General features: G+C 42.1%; 1 protein-coding gene across 1 annotated transcript; it reads left to right on the forward strand.

Annotated features, from left to right (window-relative positions):
- The first annotated feature begins 11,731 nt into the window (after positions 1 to 11,731).
- On the forward strand, positions 11,732 to 12,766 carry LOC110919055. Its single transcript, XM_022163332.1, has one exon. It carries the CDS (start codon positions 11,732 to 11,734, stop codon positions 12,764 to 12,766), a length of 1,035 nt encoding a protein of 344 aa, XP_022019024.1.
- Positions 12,767 to 26,878: the final 14,112 nt, after the last annotated feature.

Here is a 26,878-nt window from a genome sequence, read left to right on the forward strand (position 1 = left end):
AATTTATTTCCCCACCCATACATTGAGTATATTTACGTGTAAAATTAGGTGAGTACATGATGGCTTATGGTGCTCTGTATCTCCTAGACAATTGGAAAGTTGTCTAACCCACTTCATGCCATTTCGGCAGAAGAGAATGCCACCCAGGCGTGACACAAACACCAGTATGTTGCCAAGGATAGGAGCCGAGCTGCAAAAACGCATCTCACAGGCAAATGCATGACATGAAGCACTCCGCATTAAGTGCAGCGATGGCACTACTGGGAATAACCCCCCCCCCCAACTGACCGCACCTATAAGCAGTTCCTGAACTGCAAGCCTTTGAACTTCGTCGAAACAGGAAGCGCCATTGCATTTGTCGTTGGTCCGAAAAAAAAATTGACTCCATTCTAAGAATGACTAACTGTTCACCCCAACAGAGTGTTACCTTTACCTCGGGGTCATTTCTAGATGGCACACTCTCATGATAGGATCTTCAGATTCAGACCCTTGGTACAAATACTGCTTATGCACTGAGCTGGGACGAGCTCAAGGAAATGATTAAGGAGAAATATGGTTCTAAGACTGGAATAACAGGAGCTTGAGATGGAGTCCTGGAATTTGAAAATGGACGAACCAGAGATTCCTGAACATGTCCAGCGATCGCATGACTTGCCTAGGGTCGTCACCTACTAAGTCATTGATGATGTATGATACAGTTGGGTACCTGTAAACCTTACATTCTGGTCTCGATTTGTGGCAATGCAATCGCAGTAATCTATTGTTTATGTTCTATAACATGAGATGTTATGTGTTGATATTGTTGTATACTTACGTACACTTTACTTACTATGACCTGACCCATACGATCATCATTTAGAAGATGCCTCCAAGACGGGATGTATGCATACCCACCAACGAGGCGGAACTTCAGGGAATCATTGCTGCAGTCATCGCACAATACGAGCCCATCACTCCGAGCGCAACGGAGGTACCTCAGGAAATAACCCACCCAACGGCTGCACCTACAAGCAGTTCTTAGGCTGCCAGCCCCTACATTTCGATGGCACTGGGGGTGCCATAGCCTTCGTACGCTGGATTGAGAAAACGGACACTGTTTTGCGTGCGAGCAAATGCGCCCCAAGAGATCAGGTCACATACATTTCCGGGCTGTTCCGAGATGGGGCTCTGTCATGGTGGAAACTTCAGGTTCAGACAATGGGTGAGGCTGCTGCGTATGCTCTATCGTGGGACGAGCTGAAAGAGCTAATGCATAAAAAGTACTGTTCGAGAACAGAAAGCCAGAAGGTAGAAACTGAGTTCTGGAACTTGAAAATGGAAGGTCCAAAAATAGCTGAGTATGTGGAGAAGTTCCAAGTTCTATCGCGTATCGTTCCTTACATGGTAGATCCGGAGTTTAAAAGGATTGAGCATTTCATTTGGGGATTGGCACCCCAAATCATGAGCATGGTAACGGCATCAAAGCCTGCAACAATCTCTGAGGCCATCAATCTAAGTGTAGCCCTGACGGAAGAGGCAGTCAGGATGAACAAATTTTCAGCCACTGAGGAGAAGAAGGAGACTCATGTAGAGTCATCTGGGGACAACAAGAGGAAGTTGGCGAATTTCAAACAGGGTACCCAGTCGAGTAGCGACGACAAGGCCAAAAAGAGAAAAGAGTACACGGGTATCCTACCAAAGTGCGACAACTGTCGACGTCACCATAACGGGCGGTGTAGATATGGAAAATGTCGTAACTGTGGCAAGGTGGGACATGTCAAGGAAACATGTCGGCAAGGTACTGAACATGGAAATAGAGGTCAAGATGGTAACGGAAATCGCGGAGGAAATAACAACGACGACAACTATCAAGGCAGGGATGGTGATGATCAAGGCTGTGGCCAAGCATGTTTTAATTGCGGTGATGTGGGGCATTTCAGGAAGTATTGCCCTAAGAACACTCAGGCACGTGGATGAAAGCTCAACAGCGGGGATAGAATCCAAGCGTGGATATCGGTACGTCTCATAATAGTCAATGTTACGCTCTATTTGACAGTATTGTCAAATTTTAGCTTCAGAAAATATAGTTGTTTTAGTAGTAAGTAACCTAGATACCCAGTTCTCGATAGAACAAGCCTGACGGAAGCTTCGATGTGATAATTGGGATGGACTGGTTGTCGAACAACCCAGCGGAGATTGTCATCCGCACCCCGACGACGAACGGAGAAATGATTGTGATTCATGGAGCAGGATCCGCTCCTACGGATTATCAGGCAAAGAAGACACAAAAATTTTCGCACAAAGGATGTGTTGCATTCTTGGCTCATGTCGTGGAAAAAGAAGCCGAAGAACCAAAACCCGAAGATATCCCTGTGATTGGAGAATACCCTGAAGTCTTCCTCGAAGACTTGCCTGAATCGTCTCCTCAACGATTAGTCGAATCCCGCGTCAATTTAATTCCAGGCACTGCACCCGTAGTCAATGCATCGTAGCGACTTACATTTTCGGAGATGCAAGGATTGATAGAGAAGCTTTAGCAATGGATAGAGAAGGAAGATAACAGAACAAAATTCCCTTTTGGGGTAACCCCATTACTACTCGTCAAAAAGAAGGATGATGATTTTCAAATAAACATCATCTACCGGGAGGTGAACAAGCTGACGATCAAGAATAGATACCCTCTGCCAAGAATTGATGATCCGTTTGATCAACTGCAAGGTTCAAGCTTCTATTCGAAGATCGATTTGCGATCTGGTTACCACCAGTTAAGGATACAGGAGGAGAGTATTCCAAAGACAGCCTTCAGAACTCGTTATGGGCACTACGAGTTTTTGGTTATGCCGTTTGGTTTGACAAACGCACCTGCAGTGTTCATAGATTTGATGAATCGAGTTTGTAAGCCGTACTTGGATAAGTTCGTGATCGTGTTCATCGATGATATCTTGATCTACTCAAAGATGAAGGCTGAGCACGAACAGCATTTAAGAGCCATTTTGGAGCTGTTGAAGAAGGAACAGCTATACGCCAAATTCTCTAAGTGCGAGTTTTGGCTAAGAGAAGTGCAATTCCTTGGGCACGTGGTAAATGGAGATGGAATCCACGTGGATCCAACCAAGATCGAGGCGATCAAGGATTGGGAAACGCCAAAGACGCCAACCGAGATTCGGCAATTCTTGGGTTTGGCTGGCTATTACCGAAGATTCATCGAGAACTTTTCAAAGATCGCTCAACCATTGACGCTCCGCACTCAGAAGGACAAGAAGTTTGATTGGGGAATCAAACAGGAAGAAGCGTTTCAGGTATTGAAAGATAAGCTTTGCAACGCGCGAATCTTAGCCCTACTAGAGGGTACAGATGAATTTGTGGTATACTGCGACGCATCGCGTCAAGGATTGGGTTGTGTGTTGATGCAACGCCAAAAGGTTATTGCCTACGCGTCACGCCAGATGAAGGTACATGAAAAGAACTACACCACACACGATTTGGAACTCGGCGCAGTGGTTTTTGCTTTAAAGATCTGGAGACACTACCTTTATGGTACGAAGTGCACAATCTTCACATATCACAAGAGCCTCCAGCACATATTCAACCAAAAGGAGTTGAATATGAGGCAAGGACGATGGGTTGAGCTGTTGAACGATTTCGACTGCGAGATTAAGTATCATCCAGGGAAGGCGAATGTGGTCGCCGATGCCCTAAGTCGAAAAGAGAGAATCAAGCCCATAAGGGTTAGGGCTTTGGAAATGGTTATACGAACCGATTTTCCTCTGTGCATTCGTGCCGCGCAGAGAGAAGCTCTCAAGGAGAGAAACCTTGAAGAAGAGTATCTCTGTGGGATGGAGAAGTTATTGATACCAAACAAGGAAGGAACGTTGTGTTTTGAGAAAACGATTTGGGTTCCTTTGTTTGGAGGCTTAAGGAAGGTTATTTTCGATGAAGCTCACAAGTCACGGTACTCTATCCACCCTGGAGCGGATAAGATGTACCATGATCTTAAAGATTATTATTGGTGGCCTAGGATGAAAGGCGATGTGGCTGTTTATGTGAGCAAATGTTTAACTTGCGCTAAGGTTAAAGCGGAATACTAGAAGCCTTCAGGACCTCTGCAACAACCAGAGATTCCCAAGTGGAATGGGAACAAATCTCCATGGATTTTATTACGAAATTGCCAAGAACGCCAAGAGGCCATGACACCATCTGGGTGATAGTGGACCGATTAACGAAGTCAGCACACTTCTTACCTATCCGAGAAAAGGATAATACGAGCAAATTGGCCGAAATATACATGCGAGAGATTGTTACACGCCATGGAGTACCTCTCTCGATTATCTCCGATAGAGACGGGAGATTCGTATCAAGGATATGGCAATCCTTCCAAGAAGCCTTTGGCTCAAAGTTGAATATGAGCCCCGCTTTTCACCCGCAGACCGACGGTCAAAGCGAGCGGACGATTCAGACGTTAGAGGACATGCTGAGAGCATGTGTTATGGATTTGGGCGGTAGCTGGGATAAGCATTTGCCTCTGGTTGAGTTTTCATACAACAACAGCTACCACACCAGTATTGGTGTCGCGCCTTTCGAAGCTTTATATGGGCGCAAATGCAGATCACCGCTCTGTTGGTCTGACGCTGGTGATAGACAGTTGGTTGGTCCTGACATGGTTTAGGAAACCACAGATAAGATTGCACAGATCCGAGATCGCATCAGTGCGGCTCGTGACCGACAAAAATCCTGCGCGGATCTAAAAAGGAAACCTCTAGAGTTTGAAGTATGTGATATGGTGTTGTTGAAGGTATCACCCTGGAAGGGTGTGGCACGCTTTGGGAAGCGTGGGAAGTTGAATCCGAGGTATATTGGACCGTTCAAGATCTTGGAAAGAATCGGGTTAGTAGCATACAAGTTGGACCTACCTGCTGAACTGAATGGAGTTCACGATACGTTCCATGTATCCAATCTGAAGAAGAGTCCAACTCAAGATACTGTTGCCATTCCTACCGGTGAAATTCAAGTTGACGACACGCTCCACTTCGTTAAAGAACCTGTTGAGGTCACGGATTGGAAGGTAAACAAGACCCGGCGGAACAGTGTCAAGCTCGTCAAGGTTCGTTGGAATGCCATACATGGTCCTGAATACACCTGGGAGCGTGAGGACCGGATGAAAGAGAAATACCCCCACTTATTTCCCAAGAACCCTGCTTCTAGAAGCAGAACTTAAAATTTCGGGACGAAATTTTTCTAACGGGGGGAGAATGTGACAACCCTCACTAAACCAGGTATCCGTACGACTTAATTAATAATTAATTACTGCTTAATTACTGTGCTTACTTGAACTTGTGGATAAAGCGCTACTTGAAATACTGATACTTGTACATACTTGCATCATACTCTGTTTGCTGTCACTACATTATTTACATACTGAACTCTAGTGACAATCTTGATGCACGAAAGCACAGTAGCACCATGAACGGATAACCTATCAAACATGCTGATATAGCCAGCAACAGGCAGGTACTGCCTCTAAGGCCTGTAAGAGCCTGAGATAGTTTGCTACACTAGTGGTGAGTGTAGGGATATAAGGGTTGTAGAACTGCGTCACTAGGAATAAGTTACAGTGACCGGATGTGCCTAAAACGTACTTTGAGTACAAAATTCTACACTTTAAATAAAAAAAATCAGCTTTTACCTAAACTAGTAAAGTGCAAAAAGTTGGAAAAATATTACTAGACACTTTCCATAGTGTCGGGAATAAATTGTCTCACTAAAGATAAAATTTACGACACTTTAAATAATTATTTAGCGCTTTAATGGAGTAATATCCAACTGTACAACCGGACTTAACCCGGGACATAAAAATATTGTCATTGACATTGTTTTGTTTCTCTGAGCTAGTTAGGGTACCCGAACACCCCAACACCCGTTATAAAATACTACACATTAATAACTTAATTCAAGTACCTAATTAACATAACTAGTGATTAATTTATTAGTTGAAATTGAACTATAGTGCAACCCCCCCCCCCCCCATAACCGATCGGATTACCTTAAGGGAACACACCCCACCTTTTTTTAATATTATACTAATCCTTGTCCAATATCTACATGACATAAAATCCAATGGGTTTAGTGGGTGATGGTATATAATAAGGATTATGGATAAGCATTTCATCCACTTCAACATTTCACAAAAAAAAAAAAAAAAAAAAAATTTTGAACTCTTTTCTCTTGAACCTCTCGGCCGAGAACCAAAGCCTAGCACACCCACATTTTGATTTCATCCAAGCAAATCCAAGTATATTCAAGTGTGAAGGGTCACATACGAGGAAGCCCGGTGCTTGCGGATTGCTAAGGACCTCACTACGTTGCTTTTAACCACCTATTTTTCGACTAGTTTCTTCCCTAGCCTCGAGCTAGTAGTAAGTGACTCTAAACGCCTTTTTGATCTATTCTAAAGTGGTTAATAAGAATTTTGACGGTTGAAATTTATGAACATGTGAGAACAAAATTTAAAGTCTACTAAAATAATATAATCAAGTGGGTAATAGATGAATATTGGTGTAAAAATTATAAAACTTGTCTTGTTATGATTATTTAGTGTTGTTTTATGCTAGTGTTAGTTCGGATCGTCATCTGACCCGACTAAGTCATGTTCATGGAACATGACCTAGTGTATGTTATAGTGTGAAAAGTGGTTAGATGAAGACCACTACTACTTATAACCATGAACTTGTGTAAAAACAATTTTTCTTACAAAATGGAGTTCTAAACTAGTGGATCTACGGATCTACAAGTGGTATTTTCGAAGGACCAAGTGTAAAATGAAATCATAATTTTAAAGCCGGATCCTTCCTAAACAAAAGTAATTCTCGTGAACACACAAGTGTGTAGACACTTGTGTAACAAAAAGTTTTAACAAAGAATTATTTTTATAAATTTTGGACAAGAAGTTGTAGAAAGGTATCTTCTTTAATAACAAGGTTCTCGAAGAAACCGAGTCTATTTATAAAAGATCTACTAAAATATGGGAAAGGTTACTACATATCTTACACAAACCACAAGTTCATGTGTTATGCGATTTATATCTATTTTGGACTAGTTGATGTTGATATATCATTTGTTAATGTTGGGAACATTGTTGATTTGAATTATAAAAGAAAATGATACGCTTGAAAGCGTGGCCACCTTCAGTTACAGAGGAAACTCTGACGAAATTTTTCCAAAGATCTAACACTTGTAAATATTTTTATCACAAGTGTTATGGATATATTTTAACTTATTTTTCCAAATAAATTTCGTCACGATTTTTATTACAAATTAAGCAAGTGTCGGAGGTGGGATTTTCACTAAATAAAACTTGCTAAAATATATATTTAGAATATATATTTGCATAACAACACTTGTGTAAAATTTTGTGATTATTTTGTGAACTACGTAAATATTATTTTTAGGGTAAAAATAATATTACTAAATATTAACGGCTCCAAAATAATACGAACGCCTTCACAATAAATATTTAAGTTACAACGGTATTATTATTACCACCCGATCTATATCCGTAACTTACGTATTTTCAGAAAATACGCATAAGTGTGTATTTCGTTAGAAGTATTATTTTGGGTAAAATTAAATGGAATAAAATATAATATTTTTGGGAAGAATATTTATATTTTGGAGTAAGAAATAAAATATATTAAGTGAGACTTAATAATGTATTTCAAATTTTACGAACACGCATGTATTAAATCCCCCATCCTTGGGAAGGAAAATAATTACCAAGTATTTACAAAAAAATAGACACGAAATAGTTGTCTAACTATTTCCCAAAAACTTAAACCTTAAGCTAAGGCACGGCTGCTTGAGCAGGAGATACACTTGGTAGAGACGCACCACTGTGAGTTCATGTCCCCCTTTTCTCATAACTGTTTTCAGTTTTCTAAACTGCGTGGGTGAAATACATGTTACTATGATTACGAATATTTCTTACATGGTATAGTCAGCTAAGGAAGGAACTGTTAGGTTATGTGATTTGGGTAGGTGAAACCTTAAGAACATTAGTCCTCGTAGTACGATCGAGGGATACAAGTGATAGGCCTATTTGAGCATAACAAACCTCACCCATGCGCCCTAAGGTTGGACCATGTGGTGACCTTGTCTTAACACCACCCATGCGCCCGCAGGTTGGACCATATGGTGACCTTGTCGTAACACCACCCATGCGCCCGCAGATTGGACCATGTGGTGACCTTGTCCTATCCCTTCCCATGCACCCGCAGGTTGGACCATGTGGATACACATTAACTGATATGTTTCCTTATTTGCTTTCATACCAGAGTTTACAAAATATTCACACTTACAATGATTATAAAGGTTTATTCGCGCGCACATACTAAACACATGAACTCGCTCAACATTATTGTTGATTTTTCAACTTACATGTATTTCAGGGAATTAAAAGATCTAGCACGGTATGGCACGTTTTCCCGCTGCACTAGTTTCCGAGGTCACCCAGGGTTTAGGGAATGTGACTCTTTCCTGGACAAGTCACAGTCCTTAAACTGTGTTTATGCTATATTTATGTTTGTAATGTTGTTGAACAAGGTTGTGGTTGTTAGGGCGTATTCCTGTTAAAACAATGGTATTGTATTTGGTTTTCAAAACTTAATGGATGATCTTGCATGTTTTTAATTCATATAGCTTTGTTATGATTAAGCTATGGTATTAAGAAGTCACACCAAAATAACCACGCTTCCGCAAAGCCAGTGTGTGACAGTTACTGTTGATGAGGAGGGTTTTGTTACTGATAACAGGAGGATGGCGAGGTACTCGTTCCCTAAAAAAAAGCAGAAACCTAAGGTTGTGTATAAACCTAAGACTAATAAAAATCATGCAAGTACGTCTGGGACGAAGGGGGATAATTCGGATGTGCGGTTGTCAAACTCCTTTGCGGTGCTTGATAATAATAAGAATGATGAGAAAAGGGATCCGACTAGTGCCAAGTCGATGATTGATGAAAATCATGGTACTCGTATACAACAACCTGATGAAGTTAATGAGTTGAACCCGACAGAGATGGCTGATTTTATGAGCGGTAACATGAATACTAAATCTTCTGAGGGGGCAAGCACTCCCGGTGACAATGGTTTTAATGGGTAGCTTAGCAGCTTGGAACATAAGGGATTTGAACCAACCCCTGAAACAAAGTGAGGTTCGTCATTTTATTGCGGAGAATCATTTAAGTGTTTGTGCCATTTTAGAGTCTCATGTGGATGTTAATAAGCTGAATAAGATATGTGAGAAGGTTTTTCGGAGTTGGAAGTGGACATCGAACGGAGGTATGTGTCAGAGAGGTACGAGGGTGATATTGGGGTGGAATGCAGATGATATTGATCTTTTGGTTATATCCCAATCAGACTAGGTTATTCATGCTCAGGTATTGTTAAAATCAGTCAAAAAGAAGATATTTTGTTCTTTTGTGTATACGGAAAACAAGTATCAGGATAGGAGAAGCTTGTGGGCTGATTTGTGTAACTTTAAAGGCCTCACTCATGATACCCCTTGGGTTGTAATGGGTGATTTCAATGCCGCTTTGAATATGAAGGATTTTATGATGGGGTCATCATCCCACACAATAGCTATGCGAGAATTTTATGAGTGTATTCAAGAGGCAGAATTGATCGATGTTAAGAGTCATGGGTTGCATTATACTTGGAATCAAAAACCAAGGGATGGGGTAGGAATGCTAAAGAAGATCGACCGTATTATGGGTAACATCAAACTTATTGATGTTTTCTCGGATGCTTATGCTATGTTTCAGCCTTTCTGTGTTTCTGATCATGCTCCTGCTATCTTGAAGTTATTTTCCATGTCTACGGACCGGCCTAAACCATTTAAATTCCCTAATTTTATTGTCACAAAGCCAGAGTTCCGCCAAGCTGTTATGTCCGAATGGACTAAAACCATGTTTTCTGTGGTTAAGAAAATGAAGGGCCTGAAATCGCATTTTCGGAGGATATTGCGTAAGCAAGGTAATCTCCATAAAAGAGTTACAGAGTTACGGAATGAGCTGGACCAGATTCAAAAACAGGTGGAAGCTCATCCTTTTGATGCTGCTATTCGGTTATCTGAGACTATCTGTTTGCGAGATTTCAAGTCAGCGGTTTATGATGAGGAGTGCTTCTTGAAACAAAAATCTAAAGTGCAATGGTTATGTGCGGGTGATTCAAATACTTCCTACTTTCATAATTGTGTGAAGAGTAGGAATGCTAGAAGTAAAATCAATTGCATTAAGGATACGAATGGGAACCAGTATGAGGGAGTTGATGTTGCGGCTGCTTTGTTGAACCATTATTCAGGTTTCATGGGTACTGAAGATCAAGTGACTAGGTTGGATGAGGCAGATTTGTTTGTTAATGTTTTGCAGCAGAATGTGGCGGAGAATATGGTGAGACAGGTTACCGATGATGAAGTTAAACAGGCTATGTTCAGTATAGGGGAGAATAAGGCTCCAGGTCCGGACGGATACACTTCAGCGTTTTTTAAAAATGCCTGGGATGTTGTGGGCGGTAAAGTTACTAAGGCGGTGTGTGATTTTTTTAATAATGGGAAAATACTTAAGCAAATTAACCATACGTTTTTAGCATTGGTGCCAAAGATTGATACGCCAAATTCATTTCTTGATTACAGGCCAATATCATGTTGTAATGTGATATATAAGTGTATCAGCAAAATAATCACCAATCATGTGAAGGGATGTTTGGGGACTCTAGTGAACATCAACCAGTCGGCGTTTATTCCCGGTAGAAAGATATCTGATAATATTCTTATTACGCAGGAGCTTATGCATAATTATCATGTGGATCGTGGTCCTCCGAGGTGTGCCTTGAAGATTGACATCCAGAAAGCTTATGATACTGTAAGCTGGTCTTTTTTAGAAGCTATTTTAGTCCGGTTTGGATTTCACAGAAAAATGGTTGCTTGGATTATGGCGTGTGTTACAACGGTATCCTACTCGGTTAGCGTAAATGGCGAGTTGCGTGGTTACTTTTCAAGGAAACGGGGTCTTTGTCAAGGAGATCCAATGTCCCCGTACCTATTCACGTTGATTATGGAGGTGTTATCTCTCATGTTACAAAAGATGGCGTTAAATCCTGCGTTCAAGTTCCATAGTCACTGTTATAAACAAAAGATTATCAACGTATCATTTGCTGATGATTTATTTGTTTTTGTTAATGGTGATACTGGATCGGTTCAGCTTATTCGGAATGTTTTGGAGAAGTTCACTAGTGTTTCGGGCCTGGTCCCTAGTTTGCCCAAGAGTACGGTCTTTTTCTGCAATGTTCCAAGCCATGTAAAAGATGAGATTTTGAGTTTGCTGCCGTTTCGTGAGGGTGAACTTCCGGTTCGCTATCTGGGGGTTCCCTTAATCTCTACTAAGCTGTCTTTTAGAGATTGTCGGGTTCTGGTGGAACGTATGGAGAGGAAGCTTGATAATTGGATGTCTAAATTGTTATCCTTTGCAGGTCGATTGCAGCTCCTTAACTCTGTTCTTGCAGCCATGTATACGTATTGGGCCTCGGTATTCATTTTGCCAATGCGTATAGTGAAGGATCTGGAAAAGAGAATGCGAAGATTTCTTTGGAACGGGGGGGCTACGGGGAGTATCCGGTCTAAAGTCGCGTGGAAGGATGTTTGTCTGCCTACGGATGAGGGGGGTCTTGGAATCCGAAATATTTAAGATGTGAACAAAGCTCTTATGATGTCGCATATTTGGAGCATTATTAGCAACCGGGAATCCCTGTGGGTCAAATGGATCCATTCTTACAAGATAAAAGGCAGAAATTTTTGGGAGATTCAAAGCCGTGGTGCTTTGACTTGGAGTTGGCGAAAGATTTTATCTATTCATCCGTTGGTCAGACATTATGTTTGGAAGTTAATTGGGAGTGGTTCCCAGACTAATGCGTGGAATGATAATTGGTGCTTATGCAGTCCAATTCGAAACTTTATTACGCCAAGGAGAACTGCCAAAGCGGGTTTTAATTTGCAAACTACGGTTGCGGAGCTTGTAGACGCTGATGGCAACTGGAGGTGGCCTCAGGCATGGTATGATTTATTCCCAGTACTCATAGATGTCATGGCTCCTGCTCTAGTTCCTGATTCGGTTGACAGACTGGGATGGAGATCTGTGGAAGGGAAAATTGTGCAGTTTAGCTCTTGGGAAGCTTGGAATAATCTTCGGGTAAGGGATAACAAGGTGGCTTGGGTGAATATGGTGTGGTATGGCCAATGCATTCCAAGACACTCTTTTTATCTTTGGTTAGTTCTAAAGAATAAGCTGAAGACTCAAGACAGATTGGCAGTCTGGGAAGCGGGGAGTGAAACGAATTTACGTCTTATGTGCTGTCCACTTTGTAACTATGGGCGAGACTCAAGAGACCATTTATTCTTTCAATGCACTTATGCGGCCAAGATTTGGAGCATTGTCAAAGGAAAAGTTGATATGGTAAATGTAAACGATTCATGGAGCTCAATAATGGTGTGGATAGAGCTGAATGCGAGTTCAAAGAAACTGGAACACATTGTTTGCAAGCTTGTGGTAGCGGCCTCTACTTATTTTATATGGCAAGAACGGAATAACCGGCTGTTTTCCAACACTTACAGGAAGGAAGAGATGGTGGCACAGATTATTTTGGATATGGTACGGCTTCGTATGATGGGGTTCATGATCGGAAGAGACGTGAATTATAGGAAGCTGTTGGAAACATGGGGAGTAAAAGAAGACGAACCGGGCTAATTGCGAGTCTAGTTTGCTAGTTTAGCAGTTAGTTAGTTTTGTTTTTTCGGGTTGTTTAGTTTTGTTTGGGCCGTTTGTGAGTTGTTTGTTTTGTGTTGCCTAGGCTTGGCATGTCGAGCCTAGTAGTGTGTGTCAAACTCTTGTCACACCCTGTTCTTTGATTCTTTATAAAAATTCACCGGGGTAACCCTTTACCCAAAAAAAAAAAGTCGTAACGGACGCAAAAACGATCCAAATTGCGCGACGAATGGATTTTTATCATGCCAAACACTAAAATAAAATATTTTAATGCTTACATAAACTTTTGGATGTCCGGATGTATTCAGAACGTAAGATATGCGCGAAAATGCAAACTTATGCACTTTTTGACGCTTTTAGTCGCTGAATGAGCATAAAGTTTATTTTAACACACCGAATCCCTCAAAGCCTATTTCTAAGATATGTAAAGGATATTTAGGGTGTGTTTAACTTATGATCAAGTTCCGGATTGTTCGTTTGTCAAATTTAGTCCCTGTAAGCGAATAAACTTGATTTCGGCATAACAAACCATCCAAAACTTATTTCTAAGTTATGTAAAGGTTATTTAAGGTATGTTAAGCCTATGTCACTATTCCGGAGTGTTTGTTGCATTAAACTGGTTAGGGTTTGCTGCTGTTCCTGACTACTCGGTTGTTTTTGTTTTGAACCTTGCCTTTGGTTTACGTCTGCATGTTAGGGAGTTGAGTCAACCATGGCTTCTAAACCTCCCAATATCGTTGAACTGTTTGGAAAACACCCAACCATGAATGATGAACCGGCTATCATACAAGAATTGTATGGAAAACCTCCAATGGTTATTAAGGGTTTTGGAAAGAGAACTCTGAATATTGATGGCAAACCTTTGGCACTGAGACGTGGAGTTGTGTTGAATAATCAAAAGGAGCCTCGGCTGGTCAATGTTATTGATGAGTTGGAGAAAATTACTGTCACGGTGGAGAATGTCTATGCGGATAAACAACAGGAAGACCAGGTGTCTTATGCTCAAAAGGTGATGACGAATTCTAAGCCTAAGCGTGAAGTTAATTTCAGGAAGTTGGACCCGATGGAGACTCATCAGGAAGCTGATATCGTGATTCCGAGGGAGGTAGTTAAAACGGTTCAAGACAGGTTCGATAATGTTTTATTTGGCTATTTTCTGGGGAATAGATTGCTGTTTCCGGTTGTTGAGTATTATGTTAAAAATGTTTGGTCGAGATTTGGATTTGCTAAGATTATGATGAATGCTGAAGGCTTTTTCTTTTTCAAATTTGATTCAAAGGAGGGAATGAATAAAGTTTTGGAGGGTGGGCCTTGGCTAATACGTAAAGTCCCTTTATTTCTCAATATCTGGTCGCCTTCGGTCAGCCTGAAAAAGGAGGGAATAAAGTTGGTTCCTATTTGGGTTAAGCTTCATAATGTTCCTATTTCCATTTATACGGATGATGGTTTGAGTCTGTTGGCGTCAAATATTGGTATTCCAAAAAGATTGGATAGCTATACATCGGATATGTGTGCGGATAGCTGGGGTAGGAGCAGTTTTGCTAGAGCATTGATTGAATTTAGTGCGGATGATGTTCTTAAGGATCAAATAGTTGTGGTGTGACAACTCGAGTTTCTGACTTTCACTTTCGCATTAAATGCGCGTTGACTTTGACTGTTTAGTTGTTTGGATTGTGGACTTGAAATTGTACGAGTTGTGTTTTAATGAAGCGTATTGTCATTTTTGCCTATATGTGATTACTTGCTGTGGTAGAAAATAATGTTAGAATTATTATTAAAACACTTAATCTAGATCACGAAACATGACCTACAGTTCGAAGGATCTCGAAACATATCCTTCGATTCGAAGGATCAGCTTTCGGTCCGAAGGGTCTCGAAACATATCCTTCGACCAAGGACCCTATCCTTCGACATCTTTCGGCCCAGCCTTTCTAATGGGCTTGGCCCATTTCTGTGATACGTTTAAATACGTGAATGCATGTAGTCGGCAGTCACTTTCAACCCTAGAGCCTTTCTGTGAGTGACGGCAATTTGGAACTCTCGAAGCTTGCTTTAGTTTTCGATTCACCTCGGTTAGTATCCAAGCATTGCATGATTATTTAATTGTTATCCTTGCTAACTATTAATCGAATACATGATTCATTAATATATATACATAATGCCTGACTTCATGTTTGAATCCTTGCTTATTGATGATGTTGATTATGGTAAACGAAAACGAAACAAGTGAACACGGGTTGGTTAGTTTAAACACAAAGATCAAAACCTGCTATCGATTAGGGTTTTTGGTATTCTGTTCGGATTATTAATCAATATTATAGATCGATTGTAGTGAGGAATCGTGCTCGTATGATACTCGTTATGTAGATGTACTGTTAAGTTTTGGTACCTGTTGTGATTTGTTTGGACATGCATGATCGATGATGATTGTTAATGATGATGACGGCTGTAGATGATTAGGGTTTCTGTTTCTATAATTGACTGCGTGATATCCGTAACTGATTGTGATCAAACGTAACTGATATGTATCGAAAGATACTTGCTACTCGAAACATAGTTGTTGTCGAAAGATGCTTGTTAGTCGAACCATAGTAGTGTTGACCGAAGGATAGCTTTGACCGAACCATAGTAGCATTGACCGAAGGATAGCATTGACCGAAACATAATTAGGTTGACCGAAAGATGACAGTTGGTCGAAAGATGACTTTGGTTCGAAACATAACATTCGGTCCGAAGGATAACTGTGATAACTGTGTATCGAAAGATCACTAATGTACCGAAAGATAAGGGTGGATCGAAAGATATATAATTATGAACATACTTTGAATGTTGGAATGTATGCTTGATTCATTTGACATGCCATGCTTAGTGATGAATGTTAACATTGGTATTCGTGTACACTAGCTGATGATTTGATGTGAAACAATACGTGTTGTGCCGATATGCAAACTGACTGTTATGTGAACATTAAATTGCATGCGTATCATTGCGAACATGAACTGATTTGTTATACGTGCATACAATAGGACGTGATTAATTACTTGTGAGTGCATAACCTAGCATACCGAGCAAACCAAGGTGAGTTCACACAGCCAAGGCATGGGTTCCCAGGGTGGGAAAGGGTTGGATGATTATTTGTGCATGCTTAAGTGATACTTGTCGAACTGCCTTCGCACACACCCTGGTTGGTAAAGACTATGGTCGCGAACGAACTACTCAACTGCCTTCGCACACACCCTGGTCGGTAAAGACTATGGTCGCGAACGAACTGATAAATTGCCTTCGCACACACCCTGGTCGGTAAAGACTACGGTCGCGAACTAATGAACCTAATCTTCGCACACATGCCTGTGAGGCCGCGATGGAACTGATACGATATGAGACTTAATTGAACGAACGCATTATTACCCAAACTAAACTATTAACTGTGAACTCGCTCAACTAGTTTGTTGATCATTCTGTTACATGCCTTGCAGATCGTTAGGTACTTGGAGCTTGCACTGGAGAAGCGGGTCGTTGTGGACAAGGATCGTGGCTTTTCTGTTGAACTATTATGACACTTAAAAATTGTTAACTACTACTGGATTATTTACTATGCTTCCGCTACATTTTGAAACTATGGTTTTGTTTGAACACCTTTCGTGTTGAATGGATGGTTTACTTTTATTTTACTTGGTATTAATTGCATGTTCAATATGATTGGTGGCTTGATCCTGGTCAGTCACGCTCCCAAGCGGTGATACTCCGCGTGTGGATTTTGGGGGTGTGACAGATTGGTATCAGAGCCATTGGTTATAGAGAACTTGGTTTTAATATGGAAAAACGTTTTTTATTAAAACCAGACTATAACCAGAACAGTGCTCTCAACGATCCACAACGACGCTTCGCTCCACGTGCAAGACTCAACTTCCTAGGTAATAAGGTTTATGTTTATTGCCTACATTGCTAGAATTTGCATAGAACTTTGCTCGTAGTATGCTTACATTACCTTGCTCACAACTTGACATTGCATGAGAATACTTATGTGCTTACACTCTTCTGTCATCGCACTATTCGCGAACCTTTCTCACTTATGTTGCCTTTGATGTGAAGATCAATGGCCGCACGAATTACCATGACTCAGGCCCAGCTAGAGGCTCTCGTTGCTGCGGCAGTTGCAGCCGCCCAAGCAGGTAGTATACCCTGCAGTATAGACACTAGGATCTTTAGATCCTACATTAATTCTCGTACTTAACTTTGCCCTATTCGTACACAATAGGTCAACCCGCTCAGCAACAGCCTGGGTGCACCTTCAAGAATTTCATGGAATGTCGTCCTAGTTCGTTCAGTGGCACGGAGGGAGCAGTTGGACTCCTCCACTGGTTTGAAAAGCTCGAGTCGGTTTTCGAAATGTGTGAATGCCCTGAGGCTCGCAGGGTGAAGTTCGCCACTGGCACACTTGAAGGGATTGCGCTCACTTGGTGGAACGCACAAGTGCAGATCTTAGGGTTGGCAGCTGCTAACGCCACACCCTGGAATGAATTCAAAGAACTGATCAAGAGGGAATACTGCACTAGAGAAGACATTCACAAGTTGGAGGACGAGTTGTATAACTTGAAAATGGTTGGTTCGGAAATCGAAGCTTACACCAAGAGATCAAATGAGTTGGCTGTGTTATGTCCAACTATGGTGGACCCTCCATACAAGCGTATTGAGTTGTACCTCAAAGGTTTGGCACCAGAAATACAGAGCCACGTTACCTCGGCTAACCTCAACAACATCCAGGAAATCCAGCGTCTCGCTCATCGCATCACCGATCAGGCAGTGGATCAGAACAAACTGCCAAAGCGTATCAGTGCTACTGCTGCCACTACAGCTGCTACTTCTGCTACACCCAGCGACAACAAGAGAAAATGGGATGGGGATTCCAGCAGGGGATCGGTGTCTGTTCAGTCCCAAACTCAGCAACGTCGCACCAACGATTACCAGAGTCCGAGTCAGCAATCATCGGGAAGTCAGGGACAACGAGGTTATCAGGGAAATCATCCGTGGTGCAACAAGTGCAACAAACACCACAGTGGAAGGTGTCGGAAAGATCGCTGTCAAAGATGCCACAAGATGGGCCATGAGGCCAAAGATTGTAGAAGCGCGCGACCAGTAAACCAGAACCAGCAACTCCCACCGCCAGCTCCACAGAATCAGCAGCAGCAGCCACAGCGTGGAAATCGGGGATGTTTCCAGTGTGGGGCTGAAGGTCATTACAAACGCGATTGCCCTCAGTTGAACCAGAATCGCAACAACAACAACAACAACCAGGGCAACGGAAATAACAACAATCAGGGTAATGGTAACAACAACAACGGGGGAAACAACAACAACAACGGCAATGAAGCTCGTGGTCGTGCTTTTGTGTTGGGTCGAGGAGATGCAGTGAATGATCCCAATGTGGTTATGGGTAAGTTTCTTCTCGACGATATTTATGTTACTGTCTTATTTGATTCGGGTGCTGATACAAGCTATATGTCATTGAAAATGAGTAAATTATTAAAACGTACACCAACACCCCTAGACACCAAACACGTCGTAGAACTAGCCAATGGTAAAAGTGTAGAAGCCGCGCAGGTAGTCAAGGGTTGTAGTATTGTTCTAGCGGGTCAGACTTTCTCGATTGATCTCATACCCATAGTTTTGGGTTGTTTCGACGTCGTCATCGGTATGGATTGGCTATCCCAACATCATGCGGAGATCTTATGCAAAGAAAAAGTTATTCGTATTCCTCGCTCCAGTCAGGAACCTCTCGAAGTACAAGGTGACAAGAGTGGTGCTGTGGTTGGCATCATCTCTTTCTTAAAGGCGCAGAAATGTTTACGAAAGGGACATACTGCCATTTTGGCACTTGTCACTGACGCATCAGCAAAGGAAAGGAAGCTGGAGGATATACCAGTTGTGCGTGATTTTCCTCAAGTGTTTCCTGAAGATTTACCTGGTTTACCTCCTCATCGTCAAGTCGAGTTTCAGATTGAGTTAGCTCCTGGAGCAGCACCAATAGCCCGCGCACCGTATCGTTTAGCTCCAACCGAATTGGAAGAACTGTCGAAGCAGCTGCAAGAGCTCTTGGAAAAGGGCTTTATTCGTCCAAGCTCTTCGCCTTGGGGAGCTCCAGTGTTATTTGTGAAGAAGAAAGACGGTACGTTCAGGATGTGCATCGACTACCGCGAACTCAATAAGGTGACGGTGAAGAACCGTTATCCTCTTCCGCGCATAGATGACCTATTCGACCAGTTGCAAGGGTCGTGTTACTATTCCAAGATTGATCTAAGGTCAGGGTATCATCAGCTGAGAGTCCGGGATGAGGACGTCTCCAAAACCGCTTTCAGAACTCGTTACGGACACTACGAGTTTCTTGTCATGCCATTCGGGCTTACGAACGCGCCAGCAGTCTTCATGGATCTTATGAACAGGGTGTGTAAACCCTATCTAGACAAGTTCGTCATTGTCTTCATCGACGACATCCTGATTTACTCCAAGAGTCAGGAGGAGCACGAGCAGCACTTACGTCTTATCTTGGAACTTCTTCGAAAGGAGCAACTGTACGCAAAGTTTTCAAAATGCGACTTCTGGCTTCGTGAAGTCCACTTCTTAGGCCATGTAGTAAACAAGGATGGGATTCATGTCGATCCATCCAAGGTTGATTCGATCAGAAACTGGCCAGCACCACGTACACCGACAGAAATACGCCAATTCTTGGGTTTGGCGGGTTACTACAGGCGATTTATTAAAGATTTCTCCAAGATCGCACAACCACTTACTATGCTAACACAGAAAGGTGTCGTTTACAGATGGGGTAATACGCAAGAGACCGCTTTTCAGTATCTAAAGAATAGGCTCTGCAGCGCACCTATTCTTTCATTGCCAGAGGGCACAGATGACTTCGTAGTATATTGTGATGCATCCATCCAGGGTCTTGGATGTGTGTTGATGCAACGTGATAAAGTGATCGCCTACGCTTCTCGACAACTCAAGGTTCATGAACGAAACTACACGACGCACGATTTAGAGCTGGGAGCTGTTGTTTTCGCGCTTAAGATATGGCGGCACTACCTGTACGGTACCAGGTGCACGATTTACACCGATCACAGGAGTCTCGAGCATATTCTTAAGCAAAAGGATTTGAATATGCGTCAACGGAGATGGGTTGAACTTCTGAACGACTACGAATGCGCCATCAAGTACCATCCAGGCAAGGCCAATGTTGTGGCTGATGCCCTCAGTCGGAAAGACACTCTACCGAAGCGCGTGCGAGCGCTACAGCTTACTATTCAGTCTAGTCTTCCCTCTCAGATACGAGCTGCTCAGATGAAAGCTCTGAAACCCGAAAACGTCAAAGCTGAAGCCTTACGCGGCTCAAGGCAACGCATGGAACAAAAGGAAGACGGCGCCTACTATGTAACGGGGCGTATTTGGGTCCCACTTTATGGCGGTTTACGCGAACTTGTAATGGATGAAGCTCACAAGTCTCGCTATTCGGTACATCCAGGGTCGGATAAAATGTACCACGACATCAGTACCACTTATTGGTGGCCTAGTATGAAGGCCCACATCGCCACCTATGTTGGCAAATGCTTAACCTGTGCGAGAGTCAAGGTTGAATATCAGAAACCAGCTGGTCTACTTCAGCAGCCTAAGATACTGCAATGGAAATGGGAAGAAATTTCCATGGATTTCGTTACGGGCTTACCAAGATCCCAGCGTGGGAATGACACTATTTAGGTAATCGTTGATCGACTCACAAAGTCTGCTCACTTCTTGGCTATCAAAGAAACGGATAAGTTTTCTACCCTAGCAGACGTCTATCTTAAAGAAGTTGTTTCGAGGCACGGAGTGCCCACTTCCATTATCTCGGATCGCGATGCACGATTCACGTCAGAGCTTTGGCAAGCGATGCACAGATCCTTCGGCTCACGATTAGACATGAGCACAGCATATCACCCTCAGACGGATGGGCAGTCTGAGCGCACGATTCAAACTCTAGAAGACATGCTTCGAGCGTGTGTTATCGATTTCGGCAACGGCTGGGAAAAGCACCTCCCTTTAGTGGAGTTTTCATACAATAACAGTTACCATACCAGCATTCAAGCCGCTCCATTCGAGGCATTGTACGGACGTAAATGCCGGTCACCTCTCTGTTGGGCAGAGGTGGGGGATAGTCAGATTACGGGTCCAGATATTGTTGTGGACGCCACAGAAAAGATAGCACAGATACGACAACGCATGGCGGCAGCACGCGACCGTCAGAAAGCCTACGCGGACAAGCGTAGAAAGCCATTGGAATTTGAGGTCGGGGACCGGGTTTTATTGAAAATTTCACCCTGGAAGGGTGTGGTTCGATTTGGTAAACGAGGCAAACTGAATCCGCGGTACGTCGGACCATTCGAAATCTTGGAAAAGATTGGCAAAGTAGCCTACAGATTAAACCTACCAGCTGAACTCGGTGCAGTTCATAATGTATTTCACGTGTCGAATCTGAAGAAATGTCTATCAGATGAGACCCTTATAGTTCCTTTTAAGGAACTCACTATCGACGAGCGGTTGCAGTTCGTCGAGGAACCAGTTGAAATCACGGACCGGGATGTTAAGGTCCTCAAACACAAGAGAATCCCTCTTGTTCGAGTTCGTTGGAACTCCCAGCGTGGCCCAGAGTATACCTGGGAACGCGAAGACCAGATGAAAGAAAAGTATCCCCAGTTATTCGAAACCAATGCATCCACTTCTGAGGCTGAAGCTACTACTACTGAATTTCGGGACGAAATTCCGAATCAACGGGGGGATGATGTGACACCCCAGGAAAACCAGTGAACGATGTAACTTACCTAGCTTCCTCAGTGAGTGCGTACCAAATTTCGGGACGAAATTTCTTTTAAGTTGGGGATAATGTGACAACTCGAGTTTCTGACTTTCACTTTCGCATTAAATGCGCGTTGACTTTGACTGTTTAGTTGTTTGGATTGTGGACTTGAAATTGTACGAGTTGTGTTTTAATGAAGCGTATTGTCATTTTTGCCTATATGTGATTACTTGCTGTGGTAGAAAATAATGTTAGAATTATTATTAAAACACTTAATCTAGATCACGAAACATGACCTACAGTTCGAAGGATCTCGAAACATATCCTTCGATTCGAAGGATCAGCTTTCGGTTCGAAGGGTCTCGAAACATATCCTTCGACCAAGGACCCTATCCTTCGACATCTTTCGGCCCAGCCTTTCTAATGGGCTTGGCCCATTTCTGTGATACGTTTAAATACGTGAATGCATGTAGTCGGCTGTCACTTTCAACCCTAGAGCCTTTCTGTGAGTGACGGCAATTTGGAACTCTCGAAGCTTGCTTTAGTTTTCGATTCACCTCGGTTAGTATCCAAGCATTGCATGATTATTTAATTGTTATCCTTGCTAACTGTTAATCGAATACATGATTCATTAATATATATACATAATGCCTGACTTCATGTTTGAATCCTTGCTTATTGATGATGTTGATTATGGTAAACGAAAACGAAACAAGTGAACACGGGTTGGTTAGTTTAAACACAAAGATCAAAACCTGCTATCGATTAGGGTTTTTGGTATTCTGTTCGGATTATTAATCAATATTATAGATCGATTGTAGTGAGGAATCGTGCTCGTATGATACTCGTTATGTAGATGTACTGTTAAGTTTTGGTACCTGTTGTGATTTGTTTGGACATGCATGATCGATGATGATTGTTAATGATGATGACGGCTGTAGATGATTAGGGTTTCTGTTTCTATAATTGACTGCGTGATATCCGTAACTGATTGTGATCAAACGTAACTGATATGTATCGAAAGATACTTGCTACTCGAAACATAGTTGTTGTCGAAAGATGCTTGTTAGTCGAACCATAGTAGTGTTGACCGAAGGATAGCTTTGACCGAACCATAGTAGCATTGACCGAAGGATAGCATTGACCGAAACATAATTAGGTTGACCGAAAGATGACAGTTGGTCGAAAGATGACTTTGGTTCGAAACATAACATTCGGTCCGAAGGATAACTGTGATAACTGTGTATCGAAAGATCACTAATGTACCGAAAGATAAGGGTGGATCGAAAGATATATAATTATGAACATACTTTGAATGTTGGAATGTATGCTTGATTCATTTGACATGCCATGCTTAGTGATGAATGTTAACATTGGTATTCGTGTACACTAGCTGATGATTTGATGTGAAACAATACGTGTTGTGCCGATATGCAAACTGACTGTTATGTGAACATTAAATTGCATGCGTATCATTGCGAACATGAACTGATTTGTTATACGTGCATACAATAGGACGTGATTAATTACTTGTGAGTGCATAACCTAGCATACCGAGCAAACCAAGGTGAGTTCACACAGCCAAGGCATGGGTTCCCAGGGTGGGAAAGGGTTGGATGATTATTTGTGCATGCTTAAGTGATACTTGTCGAACTGCCTTCGCACACACCCTGGTTGGTAAAGACTATGGTCGCGAACGAACTACTCAACTGCCTTCGCACACACCCTGGTCGGTAAAGACTATGGTCGCGAACGAACTGATAAATTGCCTTCGCACACACCCTGGTCGGTAAAGACTACGGTCGCGAACTAATGAACCTAATCTTCGCACACATGCCTGTGAGGCCGCGATGGAACTGATACGATATGAGACTTAATTGAACGAACGCATTATTACCCAAACTAAACTATTAACTGTGAACTCGCTCAACTAGTTTGTTGATCATTCTGTTACATGCCTTGCAGATCGTTAGGTACTTGGAGCTTGCACTGGAGAAGCGGGTCGTTGTGGACAAGGATCGTGGCTTTTCTGTTGAACTATTATGACACTTAAAAATTGTTAACTACTACTGGATTATTTACTATGCTTCCGCTACATTTTGAAACTATGGTTTTGTTTGAACACCTTTCGTGTTGAATGGATGGTTTACTTTTATTTTACTTGGTATTAATTGCATGTTCAATATGATTGGTGGCTTGATCCTGGTCAGTCACGCTCCCAAGCGGTGATACTCCGCGTGTGGATTTTGGGGGTGTGACATGTGGCCATTCTGAAACTTGATGATGATGGGTTTATCATGGAGAAAGTAACGGTTGAGTATGAATGGAAGCCGCACCGGTGTGCTGCATGTTGCATCTTTGGTCATAATGACCAAAATTGTCCCAACAATGTTACTGCCAATCCGAAACAAGTAACGGTGGATGAGGATCAGTTTATCACAGATAAGAGAAAGGTTGCTAACTTTGGAGCTGGACACAAGAAACAGAAATCGAAGTTTGTTTACAAGCCAAAGGCCATTAAGTCGGGTGCGAGCACATCAGGAATGAAGAGAGATAACAGCTCGGGTCCTAGTCATATTAAAACAGCTAATTCGTTTGATGTTTTAGCGTCTGAGGATGGAAATGGAGAGGATAACATAGCTGTGAAGAAGGATGAGCCGTATGATAAGTCTAAACGATCTCCAAAGGATGGTGATGAGATGATGGAGGTTACTCCAACGGAAATGGTAGACTTCGTGACAAATGATCAGCATATTAATGATTCTAAGGGGGCAAGCACTCCTGGTTTGACGAGTTTAAATGGGTAGCATTATGACATGGAATATTAGGGGCTTGAATCGGCCCCTGAAACAAAGTGAGGTTCGTTCTATCGTTGCTGATAATAGAATAGACATGTGTGCGATCCTTGAATCTCATGTGGATGTTTCTAAGCTGGCTAAAATTTGTAAGTATGTTTTCCGTGGTTGGTGTTGGACTTCTAATGGTGGGCTATGTAACCGTGGCACGAGAATTATTCTGGGATGGAATCCTGATATGTTTGATGTTATGGTTCTCTATCAATCGGATCAACTTATTCATACTCAGGTCATTTTTAAAGATAGCAGAAAGGTTCTGTTTTGCTCTTTTGTGTATGCTGAAAATAAGTATCTAGATCGTATATCTCTCTGGGATGATTTATGCAAGCATAAGGTTTTCTGTCATGACAAGCCGTGGGTGGTAATGGGAGATTTCAACTCGGCTCTCAAGGTTGAAGATTCTTTGTTTGGGGCGTCTAGCCATTCTATTGGCATGCATGAATTTGATGAATGTGTCCAACATGCTGAATTGTTCGATATTCATGCTCATGGTTTGCAATACACTTGGAGCCAAAAGCCGAAGAGTGGAGTGGGTCTTCTTAAAAAGATCGATAGAATTATGGGTAATGTTTCTTTTATTGATCAGTTTCCTGATGCTTTTGCTATGTTCCACCCGTTTCGGGTTTCTGACCATACACCTTGTATTCTAAGAATGAAATGCTCTTATGGTAATCGGCCACGACCTTTTAAATTCCTAAATTTCATTGTTAGAAAACTAGACTTTAAAGAGGCCGTGAAACATGAGTGGATGAAAACAGTGGATGGTGTCACTATGCTTTCCGTTGTGAAGAAAATGAGGAACTTGAAACCGAAGTTGAGAAAGATTCTTTTCAACCAAGGTAACTTACATACTAGGGTGATTGAGTTGAGGAAAACGTTGGATGATCTTCAGGTTCAGGTGGATCAAAACCCGTTGGACGTTAGGCTTCGACAATTGGAGACTCAATGCCTTCAAGACTTTCAATCAGCTGCTTATGATGAAGAATGTTTTTTGAAACAGAAATCTAAGGTAGAGTGGCTTCGGGCGGGAGACTCAAATACTAAGTTTTTCCATAATTATGTGAAAGCCAGAAATGCTAGAACTAAAATTTCTAGTATCACGGATACTGTGGGAACTCGCCATGAAGGTGATGAGGTTGCGGATGTAATGGTCTCGCATTACACACAGTTTTTGGGGGTGGATGTTTCGGTTGACAGGGTTAACTTGGACAATCTCTTCATTAATGTGTTAAGTATGGAGGTTGCGGATCAAATGGTGTCTCAGGTTACTCGGGAGGAAGTCCAAACTGCTATGTTCAGTATTGGAGAAGACAAGGCCCCGGGGCCTGATGGGTACACGTCGGCTTTTTTTAAGCATGCTTGGGATATTGTTGGTAATGAAGTTATGGATGCGGTGTTACAATTTTTCGAGAAAGGTAAGCTTCTAACTCAGGTCAACCATACTATTCTTACTTTGATCCCGAAAAAAGATGTCTCGGATTTAGTTCTAGATTACAGGCCGATTTCTTGTTGCAATGTGCTCTATAAATGCATAAGTAAGATAATCATGGATCGCCTAAAAGGAAGTTTGGGAACTCTTGTTAGTATTAACCAATCGGCTTTTGTTCCGGGTCGGAGGATTTCTGATAATATTCTTCTTACACAAGAATTAATGCATAATTATCACCTTAATAAGGGTCCGGCTAGATGTGCGTTCAAGATTGACATCCAAAAAGCTTATGACACGGTTAATTGGTCATTCTTGCAAGATATTTTGGCTCGTTTTGGGTTTCGTCAGAAAATGTTTGGGTGGATTATGACATGTGTTTCTACAGTCTCTTACTCATTGAGCATCAATGGCAATCTTCATGGCTATTTTAGAGGCAAACGCGGGTTACATCAGGGTGATCCAATGTCCCCCTATTTGTTCACGTTAATTATGGAGATTCTCTCGCTTCTGCTTCAAAAAGCTACTAGCGCTCCATACAAATATCATGCTCATTGTGCCAAGCAAAAAATAATTAATGTGTCATTTGCTGATGACTTATTTATTTTTGTGCATGGTGATGTTGTCTCAGTTAAGAAGGTCAAGGAGGATCTTCAAACGTTTACCAACATTTCTGGGTTGGCTCCTAGTCCGGCGAAAAGCTCAGTTTTCTTTTGCAATGTTCCTCAGTCGATTAGACAGGAAATTATGGATATTATGCCGTTTCAGGAGGGTGTATTCCCGGTTCGCTATTTGGGGGTTCCGCTCATCTCATCAAGGCTTCTGTTTAAAGATTGCCAAGTCCTTATTGATCGAATGGACAAGAAGATTGCTAATTGGATGACAAAGTCGTTATCGTTTGCTGGCCGGTTGCAACTTATAAACTCGGTTCTCTCATCTATGCATATTTATTGGGCCTCAGTCTTCATTATTCCCACTCGGGTTATCAA

The sequence above is a fragment of the Helianthus annuus genome, chromosome 4 (assembly GCF_002127325.2).
Source record: "Helianthus annuus cultivar XRQ/B chromosome 4, HanXRQr2.0-SUNRISE, whole genome shotgun sequence".
NCBI classification, from domain to species: Eukaryota; Viridiplantae; Streptophyta; class Magnoliopsida; order Asterales; family Asteraceae; genus Helianthus; species Helianthus annuus.